General features: G+C 52.0%; 1 protein-coding gene across 6 annotated transcripts; it reads right to left on the bottom strand.

The window, feature by feature from the left end:
• Window positions 1-10,160: 10,160 nt before the first annotated feature.
• Window positions 10,161-22,372, bottom strand: SLC38A2 (solute carrier family 38 member 2). 6 transcript variants are annotated; one of them, XM_004597861.4, is made up of 16 exons: window positions 22,220-22,372; window positions 21,362-21,510; window positions 21,181-21,262; window positions 20,889-21,004; window positions 18,697-18,770; window positions 18,507-18,599; window positions 18,317-18,398; window positions 17,018-17,100; window positions 16,859-16,917; window positions 16,606-16,773; window positions 16,172-16,251; window positions 15,983-16,083; window positions 14,496-14,620; window positions 13,679-13,823; window positions 13,476-13,573; window positions 10,161-12,919 (listed from the first exon to the last, which is right to left on the bottom strand). In XM_004597861.4, exons 2-16 carry the CDS (start codon window positions 21,475-21,477, stop codon window positions 12,821-12,823), a joined length of 1,521 nt encoding a protein of 506 aa, XP_004597918.2. In that variant the 5' UTR covers window positions 21,478-21,510; window positions 22,220-22,372; the 3' UTR covers window positions 10,161-12,820. The 6 variants fall into 6 exon arrangements, with proteins under 6 accessions (XP_004597918.2, XP_058511706.1, XP_058511705.1 ...); XM_058655723.1 differs by having other exon boundaries at window positions 21,362-21,532; XM_058655722.1 differs by having other exon boundaries at window positions 21,362-21,535.

Here is a 22,372-nt window from a genome sequence, read left to right on the forward strand (position 1 = left end):
CACGAAGTGACCGTCCCTCGGGAGCTGGCCGCTCACCACCCAAGGACCACTCCCGGAAAGCTCTCCAGGCGTCTTCCCGCTCTGCGGATTAATAAGGGAGACGCAAATTCCGTTTTACTCCTGGCGTTCCAGTCCCATTAATGACTGGGGTGTTGGCTTTGCTATTTTAATGGCATCATTGTCCAATGACTGTCCTTGGCAGCCTGCCTCTGTCACCTGTGTGCCTGCATTGTAAGCGTGGGGTGCACCAGGAAGTGGATATTAGAGAAGAAAACAAGTTATGGCAGCATGGCCAGGAGACCCACGTTTGTAACGGAGTTGAAGCCGTAGAAAGGAGTGCAGAGAGAGTACCATTCCAAATCGCAGGGCGTCCGAGGTCTGCTCCTGGGAGGAGACCCGATAGAAGAGCCTGCGAGCTCGTTTGTCAGGACATAATGCAGGAGCACAAGAACGAAGGCCAGGAGCAGCCCAGCCAGGCCAGGTGGCAGTAACTGCTGGCATACCTGTGGGTCAGGTCTGGGGCAGGGCAGGCTGGGCCAGTTCACAGCATCCACTGGCGGAGATGAGAACCAGGACAGGGTACTGGAGGTGTCGGGTTGGCCGCAATACCAGCCAGTTCACATTAGGGCCAGGACTGGGGGCTGTTTGGGCTGGGCCAGGCTGTAGCAACCACCAGCAGGAGCCAGGCTGAGCAGCAACTACTGGTGGATGCCAAGGTGAGGTGAGCCTTGCCAGTCTGGGGGCAGTGTGTGCCATACCCGTGAGCCCCTAGGGTGGATGATCAGGGGACCTGGGTCACCAGGCCTGGGTCTTTGGGCCTGCCCGTGTGGTGGGTGCAAGGTTCGTGAGCCCCGGGGATGGGAGGGGCCCAGCTGCAAGAACTGGGCCCCCTCAGTAGAAAGGACAAAGCAGTGGACGGCAAGCCCTGATGCACATGGAGGAAATGTGGCAGTCCACTGGGGTCTGCAGAGGACACCTGGTGCTTTGGCAGAGGAAGAAGGCCAAAAAAAGTTGGACAACTACACTAGCCAAACTATGACAGCAAAAATCCGGGCGAATGGAAACTGTAAGTTCAACTGTGTCAGCCAATAAACACTGGAAGGGCTTCCTCATCTTTGGACAGCATCTCCGAACTAGCGAAAGCACTTGAGCCCTCGGTGCATGGCCGCTTTGGAACCCTGGGTACCTTAGCGGGTGGGAGGCTGAGTGTGGTCTCTCTGTCTTCCCTGCTTCCCCCAGCACAGGAGGAAGGAATGGAGAATTTAAAAACAATGAGAACACCCATTTTTTCCTCAGATTATGAGACTGACACGCTGCCTACTGCGCTAAGGAGGCAACTAACTCCCACTTTTCCTTAAACCTCAATCCTCACCCTGATCAACCAAGTAAGCATCATCAAAAATAAAAACAAAAAAAAATTTTAAAGATTTAGTTTGTATTGGAAAGACAGATTTACGAAGAAAAAGATCTTCTGTTTTCTGGTTCACTTCCTAAGTGGCCACAGCAGCTGAAGCTGAGCTGATCCGAAGCCAGGAGCCAGGAGCCTCTTCTAGATCCCCCACACAGGCTCAGGGTCCCAGGGCTTTGGGCTGTCCTCGACTGCTTTCCCAGGCCACAGGCAGGGAAGCAGGCGGAGCAGCTGGGTTCAAAGATCTCTGTCTCTGCCAGTGTCTCCCTGTATCTGTAACTGTTTTTAATAAATACATCTTTAACAAAAAAGAAACAGCCTGATGTGATAGCCTAGTGGCTAAAATCCTTGCCTTGTATGCCAGGATTCCATATGGGCGCCGGTTCTAATCCCAGCAGCTCCACTTCCCATCCAGCTCCCTGATTGAGGCCTGGGAAAGCAGTGGAGGACGGCCCAAGGCCTTGGGTTCCTGCTCCCTTGTGGGAGACCTGGAAGAAGTTCCTGGCTCCTGGCTTCAGATTGGCTTAGCTCCAGCCATTGTGGTCACTTGGGGAGTGAACCATCGGACGGAAGATCTTCCTCTCTGTCTCTCCTCCTTTCTGTATATCTGACTTTCAAAAACAAAAAAAAGAAGAAGGAGAAAAAGAAACCCCCCAAAATGCTCTTCCAATTCATTGGAAGAGGGAAGTTTGTTACAAGGCACAGAAAAAGGAAGCAGTGGTGAGGGTCAGCTTCTTGCAAGGGCCTCCTCCTCAGTGTGTGGCCGTGCACTTCCTGGGCTGTGGCTCCAGGGGGAGCGGGCCATGTGGTAAGTCTGTCAGGAAAGGGGCTTGGAGTGCCAGTGCTGCTTCCACGTGACAGTGCTCAGGTTCAGGTCCCACCTGTTTCTGATCTGGTTTCCTATTCGTGCACCTTGGGAGGCGGCTGACAGTTCAAGTCCTCGGCTGGCCACTCAGGAGGTGGACAGCGTTGGAGTTTCTGGCTCCTGGCATCAGCTTGGCCCAGACCCCGCTACTGCAGTCACTGGGGGAGTGAGCCAGTAGGTGCAAGGTGCAAGCACTGTTTCCCCTGAACACACACACACACACTCTCTCTGGTTCACCTTCTAAACAAATTAAACCTTTGCAAAAAGAAAGCTGAAGTTTTACCTTTCAGGCATCAGAAAGATCTGAGGTGCCCCAGCACCTGAAACTGAAATCCAGGAAGCCTGATGACGTGGGGCCGCAGTCCCTAGCGCTTCCCGTCTTCACGCGCTCAGGGACAGATGCCTCACGCAACCTGTCTTTACTGGCTTTACTCACGCGACGTTTTTTTAATGGCTGAGCATATTTGAAAATCGTGAAAACCTTGCCATGACCGGAAAGAATATTGTAGAGCAGCAAAAGAATGATTCCTCTTTGAGAACCCAACTATTTTCTTGTTGAGGGCTTAAAGGGCAAGCTAATATAACAGGAACATTTAGAAAACGTCACACACATACACACCCCAAGAGTCAACTGCCATCACTTCCCTGCTGCCTGATGAGAGACACTATTTCCAAGTTCAAATTGTGCTGGTTGCAATGATTTTGCAATGTTATTTTTCTTTTCTGTCTCACATCATGTTAAGTAAGACCAACATGGCATAATAAAGTTCAGACATTGGAGCCAGTAAAGAATTTCTAGAAGGGATTCCCTTACTCCTAAGAGGAAAGGGCAGTTTGCTCGAGAGGGAGGAGGGTTGGGGTGTGAGAGGAAAGATGGTGGGGGGAGGAGGGCTTTTCAGCAAACCACAGATGGGGACAGTCTGCTGCAAGGCCGATGGTGAGAGACAAACCGAGCAATGTGTGTGCACGGCTCAGGCAGGGCCTGGGACACAGGAACACCCAGCGAGTGGCAGCTCTTGCAGTACGTAATAACACCAGTCATTGTGTTGTCAATGCAAGACCCAATCAGATAAAAGTCCTATGAGGTTTCCACGTGGACCTTAATTTCTTAAAGTTTAAAAATCTTAGGTAGTTTGTTCCACATTTTAGTGTGTATTCTGTATGCTTGAAGGAATTTCTCTGTCAGGGGGCGTTTTTATGCTCCTTGGTACATTTTGCTACGTTAGTTTTCTTTTTTTTCTTTTTTTTTTTTTTTTTAAAGATTTATTCATTTTATTACAGCCAGATATACACAGAGGAGAGACAGAGAGGAAGATCTTCTGTCCGATGATTCACTCCCCAAGTGAGCCGCAACGGGCCAATGCGCGCCGATCCGAAGCCGGGAACCTGGAACCTCTTCCGGGTCTCCCACGCGGGTGCAGTGTCCCAATGCATTGGGCCGTCCTCGACTGCTTTCCCAGGCCACAAGCAGGGAGCTGGATGGGAAGTGGAGCTGCCGGGATTAGAACCGGCGCCCATATGGGATCCCGGGGCTTTCAAGGCGAGAACTCTAGCCGCTAGGCCACGCCGCCGGGCCCGCTACGTTAGTTTTCAAACCTGTTCCAATTCATGGTCTGTATTTGAAAGCAATAATTTGCGCACACTATTGCTGGGATTGGATACTCAAAGTCACACGTGTGGGTGAGTGTGTGTGTGTGTTTGTGTACACTCCCTGTTCAGGCAGGAACCTAATGATGGAGTGTGTGTATTCTTGCAAGTTGGAATGAAGTTGGGTGTGTGCAAACTGGAAGCGCCACCCCCAACAGCTGAATGATCTGGGCAGACTGACATCCTAAGGGCATTAAAAAGTTCCAGAGAAGGGCTGGCACTGTGGCATACTAGGTTAAGCTCCCAAGCACTTAAATATGTATAAATAGTGATAGTGACACAAACTTCAAAGCCATAGAATACACATAGTAGGAAATGAAAACAGAATTTAAGTATGTCAGACAAAAAATAAATGCAAAAAGAGATAGCAATGCAATACACGAGAGGTAAACATACCAAAGTTCCTATAGGACACAAGAGCAAAGCAGCAAAAGTCTGTTCTCATTAGGAGAGAGTTTAAATGTAACTGGACTAAATTCTCCAACCAAAGGCAGAGGTTGGCATAATGAAATTTAACCAATGATCCAATGATTTGCCACCTACAAAAGATATATACAGAGAGGAGGAGAGACAGAGAGGAAGATCTTCCGTCCGATGATTCACTCCCCAAGTGACCACAACAGCTGGCGCTGTGCTGATCTGAAGCCAGGAGCCCAGATCTTCTTCCGGGTCTCCCACAAGGGTGCAGGGTCCCAAGGTTTTGGGCCATCCTCCACTGCCTTCCCAGGCCACAAGCAGGGAGCTGGATGGAAAGTGGGGCCGCCGGGACTAGAACCGGGATCCGGCTGGGACTAGATCCAGCACCCATATGGGATCTTGGTGCGTTCAAGGCAAGGACTCTTGGGGCGCTGGGCCCCAAAATTAAAGATCTTAAACTCAAATATTCACCACCTAATAATTAGATAAATAAAATGTGGCATGTCCACACAGTGAAATACACCAGTCATCCAATTTCATATGTGGATACTAGCACACTTATACATGAACTCTGACGCCCAGTGAATTGCATACCTTAAAAACATAGGAAATCTCTTCCTGAATCCAGCTGAAAGGAACAGAGGCGACCGCGGCAGAGACACCGCGGTTCCCAGGTTTGCTCCCAATCCCTGACAGCCTCACACCGGGCCATCTGACGTCAGTTCTGGGGTCACCCTCACGATCCGATCCAAGACCTAACCACGCTAAACCTTGGCTTCTGCACATACAGTATGATCATGACAGTATGAAGCCACCTCATGGGGCTGTGGAGACTGATCCGACACGGGCAGCTTAAGGTAGTGCTCCAAGTTTAGAGTGGTCGCCACCTGCAGCTCTGAGCTCTGCCATGGCGGGTAAGGCAGAGCTCAGACAGCTGGGCCTGTCTGTCCCTAACCTACCCTCTCCTGCAGAGGTCACAGGAGTCCTCTGCACTGAGCAGAGAAGGGTCAGGGTAGAGTCTGCTGTAAGTCAAGTAGTTTCCCTTTCATACGCCAATGCGTTGCTTGGGCACAGGACCACACATCTGTGTCTTGAATAACTATCCTCAAATTCATCTCCTTTTTAAAGATTCATTTCAAAAGGCAGCATGAGAGAGAGAGACAGAGATTGAATTTGCCGATTCACTTCCCAAACAGACACAACATCCAGGGCTGGGCCAGGTGGAAGCTAGGAGCTGGGAGCTCCACCTAGGTCTTGCACTTGTTTGCCAGGAGCTCAAGGACTTGAGCCGAGCTGTCACACATAGCCTCCTGGGTGTGTTCCCAGGAAGCCGGAGGCAGACAGTGCAGCCAGGATTCAACTTGGCATTCAGATATGAGATGTGGGCATCCAAGTAGTGTATTTAAGGATGCATACTTACAAAACTAGGACACGGGCCTGGTGCAACAGCCTAGTGGCTAAAGTCCTTGCCTTGCATGTACTGGGATCCCATATGGGTGCCAGTTCTAGACCCAGCTGCTCCACTTTCCATCCAGCTCCCTGCTTGTGGCCTGGGAAGGCAGTGGAGGATGGCCCAAAACCTTGGGACCCTGCACCTGTGTGGGAGACCCAGAAGAAGATCTGGGCTCCTGGCTCCTGATCGGCACAGCACCGACTGTTGAGGTCACTTGGGGAGTGAATCATCAGATGGAAGATCTTCCTCTTTGTCTCTCCTCCTCTCTGTATGTATCTAACTTTGCAATAAAAATAAATAAATCTTCAAAAAAATAATGAGTATTTTGTTCCGGCCCCTACGTTTGAATTGGCTAGAGCAGGGCTGCATCCGTTTCTAGGTGACTTGTTCACCTTGTGAGGTCCTGCCCACCCTGCACATCAGCACCTGCTGCAGAGGCTGATGGGCCTGGCCCAGCGCAGGAACCCGCACACGGCACACAGCACAGCCTGAGCTCCCTGAGCCAGCTGAGCAGGCCAGCAGTGGGACAGCTGGGCTGTACACAGCTTTCCTGGCCGTCCCCACCTTGAGCTTCTCTCTGTGTAACTACCAGGCCACGCTCTCCCCGCACCACCCTCGGGCAGAGCTGCGCTGGTGCTCGCGGTTGGGAGTCCTTCAAAGTCTGTGGACGCGTGCCAGTATGTGTGGCTTTTGTTGTTGTTTTAATTTAAGGATTTATTTATTTATTTCAAAGTCAGAGGGAGACCTTGAGTTGAGAGGGAGAGATCTCTGTGCTGCCTTGCTCCCCTACGGCTGCAACAGCCAGGGCCGGGACAGGCCGGAGAGGGGCTTCATCTGAAAGCAGCAGGGGAACAAGCACTTGGGCCACATTCTGCTGCTTCTCCAGGCCATTGGCCAAGAGCCGCTGGGAAGTGAAGTGGCTGGGACAAGAGCTGGAGCTCCTGTGGGACTGTGGCACCGCAGGTGGTATCTCCACCCGCTGCACCACAGTGCCAGTGAGGCGATGTCTTCTTAGAGCAAAGCACACATCTGAAGCACAGTCTCTCGCCACTGTCCTTGAGCAGAGAGAATGTTCTCAGGGCCAGAGGAAGTGCCAGACATTGTGCTCTGGAGTGATCTGGGATGGAGGAATGTTTGTGGATTTATAAGGCTCCCACCGCTTCCGAGGGGAGACTTACGCCTTCCACCTATTTCCTTCTTTGGCCCTAGTTAGGGATCCGTTTAACTCCAGCCCACGTCCCTCGCTTTCAGGAACATTGGGGTGATACCTTTCTGCATTTTCAACAGGAATATTGCAAACATGGAAAGTTTAAGTTATGTGTTTAGGACCCAGGAACTAGTCCCAAATTCCTGGACAGGTGATCCCCGGGGTTGTGGTACACAAACACTGTCAGGACGGGAGTGAACCTCCAGATGTCCCGTTCCTCCGTGGGCCTTGCCTTGTGCACTTACAAAGACAGCAGGGTGCGGAGCAGCTGGCATCTCCCATGAGTGCCAGTTCTAGTCCCAGCTGCTCCTTGCTCGTGCACCGGGCAGGTGGTAGGGGACAACCCAGCTGCCTGGGCTCCTGCCACCAGCATGGGGGACCCAGATGGAGTTGCTGGCTTCTGGCTTCAGTCTGGCCCAGCCCTGGTTTTTGGAGTGAGCCAGCAGGTGGAAGACACATCTCTGTCTCTGCTTACCACTGTGCTTTTCAAATAAATTGGTCAATCACTAAAACTTGGATACAATTCCAAGACTGGCTGCTTTCAGCCCAGCAAAGGCAATTCCCAGCGGCTGGCATCACTGCCACTGAGCTGGGGCGGGTGCTGTGCGGGCGACTTCCAGGCAGGGTCTCTCCCCTGCTCTGCCTTCAAGCAACCTGGCTTTTGGCGTACCTTATGGTGGTCCTGAGGCTACTGGTAATGCTGAGAAAAATGGCCAAGTTTGGGCAGAGACCAAGGTCCTATCCTGTCCCTCATCGGTTGCCGTCCACATCAGACTCAGCTACAGTGGTGCAACAGAAAAATCACACAAAAGAACAGAATTTACCAGAAATCCTCTAGGGGCAAAGGCTGTCACTGCCCAGAAAGGCTGCTTTTACTGAGAGAGGGACCTTGAAGAACAGAGCCAGGGGGCTTGGCAAGTCAGGATGTGACCCCAGATCCAGTTCAGTAAGACTTACTCCAAGTCTCACCTGAATGTGACATTCACTGCTGACTTGTTCTAACAGAAAACTCTGTGTGCCTGCAGCCCAGAGAGCTGCAGCCCCAGCCTACAGGACCTCCCTGAACCAGAGGCCACAGAGCAGTGCTCCTGCCCAGGCCAAGAACCACAGGGCCCCCGTGCAAGAGGGCAGTGGTGAATCCTGCTGTGTGTCCAGCCATGGTTCCCCAGACTGGGACACAGCAAGGAGGGCAAGATCTTCCAGAAAGTTCAGTGTGGCCTCCTGCAGCCACCAGAAGAGGAAGTGGCCCAGGACCATGCCCATAGGGCTCGTTCGAGGCAGGCAGTTGAACAGCTGGCCTTGTGGGGGTGCAGGAGGGAGGGAAGGGGGACAATTCCACCTGGGGAAGTGTCTCAGTGCCAGAAATCCCCGTGCATGCCTACAGGCTGCAGAGGCAGGCCCCCAAGAGCCAGGGAGGCAGGCATGCCGCAGGCGGCCCATTATAGCCTTGACCTCAGGGTCTGGCCTCTTGCAGGCCTTCGTTGAACTCCTGGTCAGAGTCTGGGGCCGTGCCTCTCCCACAGAGCAGGACAACGAAGGTGTGTTTATTCTCCAAGTGCATGGAGTCTCCGTGGTCCATCAGGCAGACACTGAGCATGCAGGGGGCTGCAACTGCCTGGTGCTCTGGGAAGTGTGCGATGCCTGGAGGGGTGCAGATAGTCGGAGAACATGTGATTTCAGCCAACAAATCAAGGCTGGCAGCTTATGTGACATCAGAAGGAGGAGATGCCGAGAACTCTGCTGGCATCTCTAGGCTCTGCCTCTTCTGCCTTGGGCTCTCTAGTCAGCCCCGGCTGCCTGGTTCTTGGGAATGTGCCAGAATGCAGGATGGCAGGCCTAAGCTGGGACAGTTGGTGGTCCCACTTCCAGTCCCGGACCTTGGGGCCTTCCTTAACCCTTGGCCCAGCCTGTGAGAGGAGTGGGCCTGGTGGCAGTCACTCAAGAGAGCCTGCACTGCAGCTGGGATGTTCCACACTCCCCTCCAAATGTTTGGAGCCCAAACTTGCCTACTCCTCTGAGACAGTTCACTTTCCTTCTAGTAACCTCTCTGTTGGGACTTCTCGCTGAATGGACGGAAGGCAGATGGTCAGAGCGTCTCCAAGCCACGATTGGTGTCCCGATTGGCCACACTCCGACTGTTCCCAAGGATTCTCCCTCAGGAAATGTGGAGCTTCTCGGGAGAGGCCCTGCCTCATGCAGACTCCCCTGGCATTCTGTAAGCTGGCTCATCCTGCTCTTTGTATTTTGGAAAAAATAAATAAGTGAAAATAATGAATTCAAAAGGCAGAGTGACACAGAACTAGTGAGTGAGCAAGCTCATTCTCCCATCTACTGGTTCCCTCCTCAAAGGTCCACATAGCTAGGGCTGGTTGGGTCAGGCCACAGCCAGCAGCCAGATCCCATCCGGGGTGCCAGCATGTGGGCCATCTTGCCTTAGCAGCTTTAGCAGCTGCAGTGACAAGAAGCTGGAGCAGAAGCCGAGACTCAAGCCAACACCCTGGGTGTTCCCAGCAGTTCTGCCTGCTGTCCCCATGCCAGGACCATCACCGTGCTAGGATTGGCGTAAGTATGCAGGGAGAACCTGCAATGCGCAATCCCTTCCCCCAAGCCTGCTGGGGGCTGGGCAACACTCGGACACCACACAGATCTCCCACCCAGGTTTGCTGCCAATCCCGTGGCACTGTCAGCTCCAGGGTTGGTGGCCACCCATCCCACCTTCACGCTTTGAGCCTAGATCATCCAGTTTGTCTCATACCTGACCATCCCACATGCCTTAGTAGACTGCTCTTCCAGTCACTCAGGTGTCCCCTGGCTGGCACCCATGCTTCTTCTGTCCAGGCCTCAGTGCTCCCAAGATGCACTGTGCATGGAACCATGCAGCAGCTCCCTGATGGAAAATCAAAGGCCACACCTTTGCCAGTCAGAACAGGCCTGACATAGCCCTCAAGTATGTGGAGCTTTTTCAAAGACCTCTGGGCGGACTCGCACGCACAGCTGGCCCCATCCAATACTGATTTTCAGAGGCTTGTTGGCACCTCCTGCCAGTGCCACAAACCTCTATCCCATTTCCCCCAAAACTCTGCCTCATTATGCTAGCTGCCACTCACACCCAACTTGGGGTGATCCCACTACCCCACGATCTCAAAATTACCACCACTGCCAGTGAGGAGTAAGCAAGTGTTTATTTTAGTTCCGTTACAACAAACATACATCATTTCATTGAAACAGTGGGCACAGCACTCCCAGCCAAGCAGCCCTGTGGGTCAGGGCCCGACACACTGTGAGGTATTTACATCTATGTACAGGCAGTCAGCATGCCCTGGTTCTTAAAGGCCTGCAAAACGCTCTATCACATTGCCAATCAACTGCATTTGGAACAGGTGTACTCAAAGCAGGGGTCTGAACTCCAACCAAATCTTCATTTTAAAAAACTGATGGCCAACAGTTTGTTGTGAATACAACTAAAATGAACATTTTAAACTTCTGGGGCTTGTACACAATGTGTGCCTTTTTTTTATCCTGTATTCTCTGTGCAGACTCTGGGGACAATTGTTACACACACACACACACATCTACATATATATAATGGGGAACCACCAAACTGCAGTGAAGAAATCTTACAGGACTATATACACTTGAACCCAAGACACCCCCACTTGACACTATATACAACCTATTTACAAATACATAGGCAGATGATGTATGTACAGGTCTCATAAATATTGCAATAGGTTAGCTCTCATGGATTAATGCTGTTCTATAAATAACATTACAGTTACAACTGAAACACCCATGGAAGACAGTAATGCAAGAGGAGGTGATGACAGTGGTTAATACTGAAGACTGCTCATTCACGGGATGCACAGGACCTCAGGGCAGCAAAGGGACGAACCCAGGCAGGTGACTGAGTGGCAACAGCCTCACTTCCTCCTCCCCACTGGGTGCCAGGGTGCTTACCCACACATACACAGTTCAGACACCAGATGAGCACAAGCATGGCTCTTGGTGGAGCCAGTGTTGAGGCCGTGGATCGGTGTGGTTGTACCCAAAGCCCAGTTACATGAGGGCAGTGCAGGAGACACCATCTGCTCACTGCCAGTTCAGTTTCTGCCTGGTCCCAGATGACGTCTTTGCAGAAGACAAAGCGGACCACGGGGTTCCCCCAGTGAGGCACCATGAGACGTCTTCCAGTTCTGTAAGGGTCTTTCATCATAGGCACCCTGCCTGTGTATCAGTCAGTCACAGAGAATAGAAGAACATGTAACAAAACCATGCCTGCCCTCTTTCTAGCCCGGGCCCAACAGGAGAAATATTCGAGAGAGAGAGAGAACCCCGCAGCCAGATGGACAGTGGAGGAGTCCATTACTTGCTTCCCATAACCACCTGATGGAATTGAGCATGTGAGGTTTTAGCCATGACACCGCCGAGTCAAGCACCACATGATGGAACCACACTGCGACGTACAGTGAGCGTTCTCTTCAAGCCAAGGCTCAGAGCAGCGTGCCCACTTCTGACGGTGGCTGCGACGGGGGTCAAACCATAACACATGCCCCTGCCCACTCCTCCCTTTGCAGCTCACTTGCTGGACGTAAACAGAATTCCATCTTGTACAAGAATGAGATGACAATCCAGTGCAAACGATGTTTTTACAAAGCTGACTGCATGAGAAACCCAGTGGCCTACACAGAGAGAACTTGAATTACACCAGCACTGGTGTGACCTGCGGAGAGAGCCCTATTGTAGATTAAACACAAACACAGCCACACTGCACGCGGTCAAGTTGATTCCCACTTCCAGGACATGAGCATTTCGAAAAGCTGTGCTCCAGCATCATGCCAGCCAATATCTGTTCTTCACTGCTAGAAACAATGTCCGAAAGGGGAGGGCCCAGAGCTGCCCACACAGCTCTGCAGCCAGATCGAACTGAACAAACCCTGTTTGACCCAGTTGCACAATTTGGAACCCCAAATTACTACATTTTCAATAGAAATAGCTGTATTAGCTTCCACCCACAGGGGTTGGAGACCTGAACATTTCAGTCTGAATGAGCCCAACTATTTGGGGACAGAGAATGAGCAAACATGGAAGTTCATCAGCTGGTGAACTGAACTCACCACCCTTCAGTCAGGCAAAGTTCAGTGGAAGACCACGCACCGGATCTGTGATACCACTTCACGAGGTCATTGTCTCCCAAAGTTATTTTGGGTTAAAAAAAAAAAGGTTTTGGCTTATTATACCTACAAAAAGGCAAATCATTTCATAGTATTACTGTTTTTAAATATCACTTTGTACAGAGTTTACTGACAACCGTTTCCAGATAAAATTTTTGTTTTTCCTTTTTTTAAAAAAAGCAATTTCTTCAAAGTAAAATAGTGCTTCTGAGGTCTTTAAGTATTTTTGGTACAAAAAATAATAGTGTTTCTCTCAATGGTTATTTCAACTCCTTGCTGTAAATTAAGAATTGTTTCTCACGTCGAATGACTCCATTAGGCACATTCAAGTAAAAGCATAAAATATCCAAGTTAAACAATGACACAGCCAAACATGTGGCTTGATAAAAGTTAAGAATTTGTCCATTCTCTGGAATGGAATAAAATTGTCACTTCCCTTAACCCGAGACTCGTGGTTTTGCTGTTAATATCCATTTCTAACATACAGATAAGTTCCTTAAAAAAAAAAAAAATTTTTTTTTCACTTATTCTGCACTCAGAAGAACGCGCAAAGAATCTGCACTTCGAAAGGAAGTGAAACTGAACATATCAGGCGAGATATCATAGTTGAGAAGACTCAACACTGGCATCGTGGCTCTGGGGATGGTGTTGACTAGTGGCCGCCCGTGGTGGGGTTGTGCACCCAGTCCAGGATGATGAGTGCCATGCTGCCCGCCATCACCACCACACCGCTCAGCAGGAACAGCAGCGCCTGTGTGGGCACAGAAGAGCTGTGATCACCTCCATGCCATGCTCAAGATGGCCAAGGGGCTGTCCCATTGTCCCACTCACCCTCTAGACGGGAACACACTATGTCACGTATGTGCAGAGCCACAACGCAAAAAATGCCGGCTACGTGGAGGAGCAACCGCGTTACACTTCTTCCTAACCCACCCCTACCTCTGAGAGTGGGTGCACAGACAACCCCAGATCTCTCAACAGACCAGCACAGTGGTGCAACACAGTCCCAGCCAGGGTTCTGGAAGCAGACATACATACTCTGGGCTCTGCCAGTCCCCCTCCCTCCTCTGGCTGCTGCTCCAACTGAGGGTAGGCAGGGTGAGGCCCCTCCTTCGGGGGGGGTCTCATTTGGCCACATACCCACCCCCTCTCCCCAGAGATGTGCTGAGTGCACACAACAGGCAGAGCCAAGTACAGGCCTGGGCCTCCAGGGCCTCCTGCTGAACGGCAGTCCTGCCTTGCCTCCACCTGAAGGCTCCATGGTCACAACACAGTGAAGGCGTGACCGCCGCCACTCGCTCGCTCACCCCGATCTTTTGCACAGATACGAGCGGCTCTTTCTTCACCAACTTGATGTAGAAGGCAGATGGGAGGGTGAAGATGAGCATGGCTGCTGCCGACGCACCTGCGAGGGACATCCACAACTGAGAACTCGGGCAGACACTCACTCCCTGGTGAAACCTGAAAATTCCCCGTATTTAAATCCGCAGGCATGCTTCCCACAACTTACCAATGAAACCAAAGATGTCCCTAATCGTAGGGACAAAGATGACCAGCAAATTGGTAAACACCAAGATAGACACGGTGATGAGACTGTGCCGCCACCAACTGAAGTCTTTGGCTGCACACAACAAGTGAGTTATGGAGCTCCGGATCTGCGAAAGGCGGCAGCAGAACATTAGCACATCAAGAGAGAGCCATCATCAGGGCAAAGCATTCCCAGGAAGAGGGCGAGCACTTGCCACAGCACCCGCAGCTGAAGCCCCACTGTGCCCTGGTTACGCTCTGACTACCTAACCATCTAAAAGGATCCGTTGTGTAAATCCAATTACAGAGCAAAACAGTCCCACAGCTATGTATTTTTTTTTAAATCCCCTCAAAATTGCTTGCCTTTTCTTTTCCTTGAAACCCCTTGTCTCAGCAAATCCCCATGGGTTAAATAACTCATTCCTTGAGGACAGTGCCATGGTGTATTTGAGTAAAACTGCCTTCTGTGGCACCAACATCCCAGATGGGTGCAGGTTGGTCCCAGCTGCTTCACTTCTCTTCCAGCTTCCTGCTAACGTGTCTGGGAAAGCAGCAGAGAATGTCCCAGGTGCCTGGGCTTCTGCACCCGCAAAGGAGAACCCAAAGAAACTCCTGGCTTTGGAGCAGCACACTCCAGCCGTCGTGGCCATTTGGAGAGTGAACCAGCAGATGCGAAGATCTGTCTTTTCTCTAATCCTACCTTTCAAATAAATAAAGCTTAAAATAAAGTCATTAAAGAAAGCAAAGGAAAAAGCAGCTCCCCAGGCTTTCTGAGTACAAGCAGTGCAGGAGTGGCTTACCGGGAAGATGACCACGGGAACGGTGAGGGTGACGGCCATGAGCACAGCCAGCCGGACGATGAGCAGCAGCACGTCGGTCTGCATGACCGTGGAATAGGTGTGAAGCAGCTCCGACTCCACGTGTTCTGAGGGGAAGATCAGCCTTAGAACCCAGCCACGGCCCCAGCGCAGCAGGCTGCGAGCTACTCACAGAACCACCAACTAAGAGGCTAATGCGATTAATTTGGAATTATGGCTAATGCAATTAAAACAACATCGAAGCAAAGGTTTTTAAGTGCCAAGAACAGATTTAACCACATGACCCCCATTAAAAACAACAGGAGCTAAAACACTAAATCTCAGGTTTGGCTCAGTGTGTGACAGTGTGAAGGAGAGGAAGGGGGAAGTGAGGCCTCAGCCTGAGTGTGACAGTGAGGGAGAGTGAGGCCTCAGCCTGAGTGTGACTGTGAGGGAGAGTGAGGCCTCAGCCTGAGTGTGACAGTGTGAGGGAGAGTGAGGGTGCCTGTGTGTGACAGTGAGGGAGAGTGAGGCCTCAGCCTGAGTGTGACTGTGAGGGAGAGTGAGGCCTCAGCCTGAGTGTGACAGTGTGAGGGAGAGTGAGGGTGCCTGTGTGTGACAGTGAGGGAGAGTGAGGCTGCCTGTGTGTGACTGTGAGGGAGAGTGAGGCTGCCTGTGTGTGACAGTGAGGGAGAGTGAGGCTCAGCTGTGAGTGACAGTGTGAGGGAGAGTGAGGCTGCCTGTGTGTGACAGTGAGGGAGAGCGAGGGTGCCTGTGTGTGACAGTGAGGGAGAGTGAGGGTGCCTGTGTGTGACAGTGAGGGAGAGTGAGGCTGCCTGTGTGTGACAGTGAGGGAGAGTGAGGCTCAGCTGTGAGTGACAGTGTGAGGGAGAGTGAGGCTGCCTGTGTGTGACAGTGAGGGAGAGTGAGGGTGCCTGTGTGTGACAGTGAGGGAGAGCGAGGCTGCCTGTGTGTGACAGTGAGGGAGAGTGAGGGTGCCTGTGTGTGACAGTGAGGGAGAGCGAGGGTGCCTGTGTGTGACAGTGAGGGAGAGTGAGGGTGCCTGTGTGTGACTGTGAGGGAGAGCGAGGGTGCCTGTGTGTGACTGTGAGGGAGAGCGAGGGTGCCTGTGTGTGACAGTGTGAGGGAGAGTGAGGCTGCCTGTGTGTGACAGTGAGGGAGAGTGAGGCTGCCTGTGTGTGACAGTGAGGGAGAGTGAGGCTCATCCTTGCCATTTCAGTCTGCGGGAGACAGTGGAAAAGCAAAGCAACGGGAACTCAGGCCAAGTGTGGACTAAAGCAGTGATTTTACCTCTGGATCTAATGCTTATTGATTAGATACACAACAGGAAACTTTGAACCGTCAGTCTAGTGTCTTCTATATGTGAACACAGAAACCTCAGGCTTTTTAGAGTGTAAGCACACATGGACATGCATCAGCTTCACTAAGTGTGTGTGTGCGTGCACGCTTTAACAAATGAGGTTGTTTACCGTAAAACGTCAGGTACCCGAAGAGTGCAGCCAGCAGGTACATGAGAAACATGGCAAAGAAGGAGATCTTGGACACATTCATCATCCGCCTACGGCTGCGGCTGCAGATTCACAAGAAAGAGTGAGCGTGTGTCCCAGCAGGGGTCAGAACAAAGTCTAGTACTTCCCCGTCACATGAAGAACACTCACCCTTTCAGTTCCTCGTAGATCGGAAGAACAGCGGGGTGACAGACAAATGAAAAGGTCAGGATGGGCACGGCGTAGACAGTCTGGAAAACACAGAGAAGCCACTCAACGCTCGACCTGCCACCTGGCCCCACGGCGGCCCCACGGCTCGCCTGTCACACATTCTCGGACCAAAGCCCAGAGTCCGCCAGCTGCAGCCTTCCCACCAGGGATGGTCAACAGCAGCGGAGCCTCCAAATGCGTCCACTCCTCTCCCTGCGAGGATTTCCCATTCTCAATCTATTGTAGCACTCCAACTGCTGCCCAGCCTTCAGTAACTAACTCAGCACATGCATGTGTTCTAAAAAGGACCTATTATCCCTCCGCACTTGACCTTGGGAATTTTTTTTTACTTTTCCCGAGGAAAACTTCTCTCTTTACAGACTGCACCCGTTTACCTGGGAGTTGAAGATGAAATAACGTGGCGTACAGGTGTCAGGAAGTGTCTCATTAGCTGTCACTCCAGTCAGAAGGGCCGTTGGCTGGATCAAGGTGCCGTTGACGGTCTCATTGAGCAGCCATGCGACCTCCGCTGGACAAGGAATCTGGAACTTCTTGTAGATCACCTGAAAATATTAGTTTGCAGTTGTTAAACTCGCCAGTCTTGACAGGGTTTGTAAGAAACCTTTCCCGAAGGAAAAGAATACATACCACAACGAGGAAAAACATCATACAAAGCAAAGAAAGGCCGCTGGTATAGCCCAGATACCCTGTAAGGGAAGAGACAGGCTTGCTGAGGCGGCTCAGGCCAGCAGGGAGAGCTTCTCCACTGGGCAGCGGCCTCCTGCACTCCCTGGGAGGCATGCTCACCTAAGTTCCTCAGCAGTGACAGAGGCAGAATGAGCAGCAGTGACACCAGCAGGACCAGGTAGTCGCCGTTCAGGTACCACAACCTGGGTTGGAGAAAGGCAAAGCCACAGACACAAAAACCTTAATTCTGGTGAAACGTCAGGAACACCAACACCTACACATACACAGAGAAGGTAGGTTTGGGGAAAAAACCCCTTAGTCAGGAGAACAGTCACTTTCTCACTCGGGGGCTGGAGAACCCACCCAGGTTGGAACCCGGGTGGGAAACAGTGTAACTTCTGTCCCACTGGTGACTGGGAAGGCTGCCATTTGACTCACAACAGGAAATTCTCCCAGAAGGCAACAAGGCCGCTTTGTTCAGCCAGGAATCTTATCTTGAAGCACTTTTAGAAAAATCTACACACCAACTCAGTGGTGACCTTCACCTTGTGATTTCTAATGCTAGAAACAGACATTTTAAAACAAGGTTTTTCCATTCCCAGACCATTTGTTGGCAAACATACTTACTAAACATTTCCACCTGTTTCTTTTTTCATGCTCAGTACAGGTTTGAAACCAAACAATAAAAAACAATCCCCAAACCAGGACTTACTGTAGGTTGTCAGATTATGTTGTGACACCTGGACCCACCGTGCTTCCAAAGCAAGCCCAAGGACCCCTTCCTCAACGGAGAAAAAGCACTCAGTCGGGTACTGTAAGTAGCCCCCAACTCGGAGGCCCCTACCTTCCGATTCTACCTGGCTTGTGACCTCCACTCATGTCGGTGGAGACCCATTTGCTAAATAAAGTCAACAGTCTCCTCTCTCTCAGTGGGAGGGTACCAGCTCATCTAAGGCAACAGCCCCTCCTGTGTCTACCTAGTGGTCTGCTGGCAGCCTGAGCTACCCTGCTGTGAGAGTGGGCCCTGCAGTGCTGCACTGCAGGGCAGACCTGGCGTTTTACAGGAAGCAGATTAAATTGTAGAAGTTTTACACTTATCAGAAAGCTAGACAGGCACTGCACCACCTTCTGAGGTCAATTTGCAGCTTCAGACGTAAGCAGAGTCGAGTTTCTGATTCAATAGCTGTTAACATGCTCGAGGCCACAAAGGCACAGTGAGATCCAAAACTCCTTTCCACACACAGGTTAGAAGACAGGTAGGCAGAGCATCACAGGTGAACCACTCCCTCTGGCTTCTTGGTTGATGGGTTTCCACGGTATATGCATGGATAATTTACCTTTATAGCCAACTATGGTAAGATGTATCTAACCATCTGAGGCTATAATTGTTTCTTACGAGTAACCTTACTTAGCACCTACCCAGTTGTATCTTCAATGTTCATTAATGCCTGGATCACCAAAGGTAACTCATATTTCACTATGAAGAGGTAGCTTGACATAGCTGGAGGAAAACAAAATTACACCATTACAAGTGCAAAATGTGCCATGGGACATTCTCTCCTGGCGCACTGCGCTACACCACAAGCAAAGCCTTCTCCACGGGTCTTACCTCCAATGTTCTGCATGGTGATGGAACCTGAGGCGGCGAGCTTCCCCACCATCCCAAATGCCTTGTGTCCCAACTGCTCATACAACAAAGACCCTGCAAGTGAAAGGGCAGATATACCAGGCACATGTTTACCAAGAGGCCAGAGATCACGACGCGCATAAACTAAGGATGCGTGGGAATCTTACCCTACCTCCTTCGTTGGCAGTCTTCAGAAGGAGATGAACAGAATACAGCGAGAATATCGACACAAAAGTCAAGAGAATTCTGATGGGGAAAGGAAAGGCAAGGGGTCAGAAACAAGCATAGCTCCTGGTGGGTTAAATCACATTAAGTTGGAATTTCTGACTTGTGACAAAATGCCCCCAGGAGTGAGTGGGGGTCCCCTCTCCCTGCTGCCTGAAGCATTACCATTTTCTCCTGCCTGACAGTGACAGACCCAGCACTCACTGGCTAAGAGCTGGGCTCGGTCCCAGCAGAGGGCCTGGCACTGACTAGCTATGCACCAGTCACTGTTCTGTGTTTTCAGCCACGCCCCCCCACATCTACAGCCTGTTAGCCAATCAGCCCATCAGCTCTGGGGACAACCGAGATAGGTTCAGGAAAGGTCCCAAGACCACATGGACTGCCTTGATAAGGTGAGAGCACCCGCCTGCTGGAAGCCTCAAGCACTACACACTGGGCACAAGGCCAAGAGGCCCCCGGGACAATGCATGGCTGCACTCTGCCTTGTCACAAAGTTCAATAGTGCCTGTGGTTGACCAGACGGCTGCCAGTCCTTCCTGCAACTTCCACCTGCACTGCTTTGGTGGGAGGGACTCCAGGTCACCTGTGTAGGCCCAGCTTTCCTGCAGGACGGAAGTGCCATCTCCAGCCTACTTTCCTTCCAGCCAGGCAAAATGGAGAGCCATCAGCTGTGTGAACACTGCAGCAAACAGGTTCTCCTTGCACATGACCAGGGCCCCTCTAAGTGGAAGATGCCAGTGTGGTGAAACAAATTCATCAAGTCCTTCTGTGTCTGCCACTGGAATGACCACGAGCAGCAGAGGAGTCTGTAAGCTTTGGGGTCACGTCCAACCTGGAGAGAGCTGCCCTGGAACAGGGCTGGCTGGAGGCTGCTGAAGCTGGTGTGGCAGCCTGCTCCCCGATGCCCCACTCCACACATAGCAGAATGACAGATTAAAATCATCTATCCACTCCATAGATGGGTGAGCCAACATTGGAGCACTTAACAAAGTACAGGTGACTTCCCAAGTGCTAAGAGCCAGACTTTGACTGTGCAAACAATTCCCACCTTATCGCCTTTAAGTGAACCGTGACCACACTGACAGCATTTTACAACTGCCTCTGGTTTTCACACCAAGAGCCAACAAGGGCTTCAACTGTGCAGCCAGAACACCCTTTAAGCGCCTCCCTACAACCCCACAATGCTCTGTTCCTTGCAAACTCAATTCCTGGGTCTCCACATTAGAGCGTCCTAAACAAGGGAGTCTAGCTGGCTCCTCATAAGACCCAAGTGTAGGCTCGGCTTGGCGTGAATGTCACAGAGGAGTGGACTTGAGCAGGCACCAGCAGCAACCCTCCGCTATGTGCGGGGCATCGGTTAAGTCAGAGCTTCATCCTCCCAGCTGGGCCACAACCACCCACCAGAAGGACGTGTCGAATCTGTATTTTGTGCTCTGTTCCTGGAAACACATCTATTCTTTGTCAGTCTCCAAGGGCTAGTGAGCCCTAGTCTTCCTGTATCATCCTATCTGGGTACTTACAGGCTAGAGAGCACAGGAAAAATTCAGGCTAACTGGGCAATGGGGTTGGGGGGACATTTAAAAGCAAGCATTAATTGGTACTAATTCAGAGATTCCACTTCTGCCACAAGATGTGGCAATCACACAGATTCGAAAATGAAAAACACTGAAAGAAAATAGATCAGTCTCCAACACTCAGAGTAATTAGGAGCATCACTAGTTTTAAAACCAATGTTCCAGGCTAGGTGAATGGCTAGCACACATTATGTACTCAGATTTTTTTCCCCTTACCCACGTGCCAGAGATCTGGGGGAGATCTTGGCCGTGTGCCCCCGGAGGCACCACAAGTACTAGTGTTTCTCAGCTGCCCAAGACTTATCAGGAGTGACTGTCCAACGCGGTGCAGTTTCTGCAAAGACCAGCTCCACTGACCAGTGCCTGGGCTGTTGTTGGAGCTGCCCTCTCCCCATGCCCCTACCTAGCTAACCGGCTTTCCAGACCCTGTGCGGTAGGCGGTAGCACACAGGGCTCTGACATGTTCAACTACTTCAGCCGTAAACTCGGTTTCTGCAGCCAACATATTTTCTTATAGTCACATTAATTGCCCTGCACCACAGACTCGCTACTTACACATACTTACATAAACAGAGCAATTCCAGTATTAGCCATGGCATAAGAAAGCCCAAGGATTCCACTGCCCACAATCGCATTGCTCAGATTAAATACTGACATTCCAAAGGAAGTAGTACCTGGATGCTACACAGAGGGAAAACGATAACCAAACATATAACAAGAATTAAACGGAGAAAACCAGCTTCGGGCAAGTCAGATTTGAAATCTAAAGCAAAAATAAAAATATACTGAAAACAAAACAAAAAAACCGATGGCTGCATAAAACCATAGCAACACCGAGAAGAGTATCTTTAACTTACGAAGTCTGTCTCATATTTCTTCTTCCCCAGATTTGACTCGAGTAAGAAGTTCTGGTTTTCGGGATCCACGTCCGCATAGTGGCTGCAAAACAAACCCATCCCGCACACGGGACCCTCAGTCGAGGGTCGCGCCCCACCCCCACCCCCCCACCCCCGCCCGCTGTCCGGAGCGCCCACCCACCTCTTCATGGCAGCCTGCTTGGTGGGGTACGAATAGTTGAAATCGCTGTTGGAGCTGTAGCTGCTGCTGTCCTCGTCTGGAGAAATGTTGAACCTGCCCATCTCAGCCTTCCTCATGCCGCCCCGCGTGAGCTCCTTTTGTCCTTGCCGCTGCAACGGACCCCGCGGCCTGCTGCTGAAGGTGGCGGAGGCGGCGTCAGCCCCGCAGCGCGCTCACGTGACGCCCCGCTCCGCCCGGCCCGAGTGGAAAAGTACCAGGCGCGGCGGGCGGGGCGCAGCGGGCGGAAAAGTACAGAGCAGGGATGCGCCCGGCCGCCGCACCGCCGGTTTCCGGGCCTCCCCCTGGCGCGGGGCACGCCAGGGCGCACCCGGACCCCCGGAGGCGCGCCTCTGCGGCAGTCGCGTCCCCGGAGAGCGCAGCGCGCGCCCCGGGAGGACCACCCCGGTCCCTGTCACTTGCCAACCCCCACCCCAACGCCCCTCCTCGACGGGGCGACCAGGCACTCTGCCCCAACCCCCACGAACACAAGGTCGACTGCCCTCCCCCCCCCCCCGCACCTTCCCGGACGGGGCCGCCCCTTGGGGCCCCAGGGCGGACCGCGCACCCCCAACCTCCCTTCCTCTTCCTCCAGCCCAGGCAGGAACTGATGCAACCGCGCCCGCCGATTGTCAAAACCCGCCCGGCAGTCTCCGCGACAGAGAACCGCCCAACTCCACTAGCCTAGTTCTGCCACCTAGAACCCCCGATGTGGGACCTGGCCGTTCCCTAGGACGCCCGGCAGTCGGGCCGGGTCCCTTCCCTAGCCAGGGGCGGGGAGGGGGGTAATGCGGCCCCCAACTCGCGCCCCGCGCTCGCTACCTCGCTCGTGTTCTCCGCGCTCCCGGGAGGGCTCACGCGTGCGTCTTAGGGTCGTGGCCAACAGATAGTGGTGATCACAAAAGCAGAGAACCCTCACAGCACAGATCCAACAAAAGGCAGGCAAGGCAGGACGGCTGGGACACGGGCTAGGGC

This window comes from Ochotona princeps, chromosome 27, assembly GCF_030435755.1.
Source record: "Ochotona princeps isolate mOchPri1 chromosome 27, mOchPri1.hap1, whole genome shotgun sequence".
In the NCBI taxonomy this organism is placed as follows: Eukaryota; Metazoa; Chordata; class Mammalia; order Lagomorpha; family Ochotonidae; genus Ochotona; species Ochotona princeps.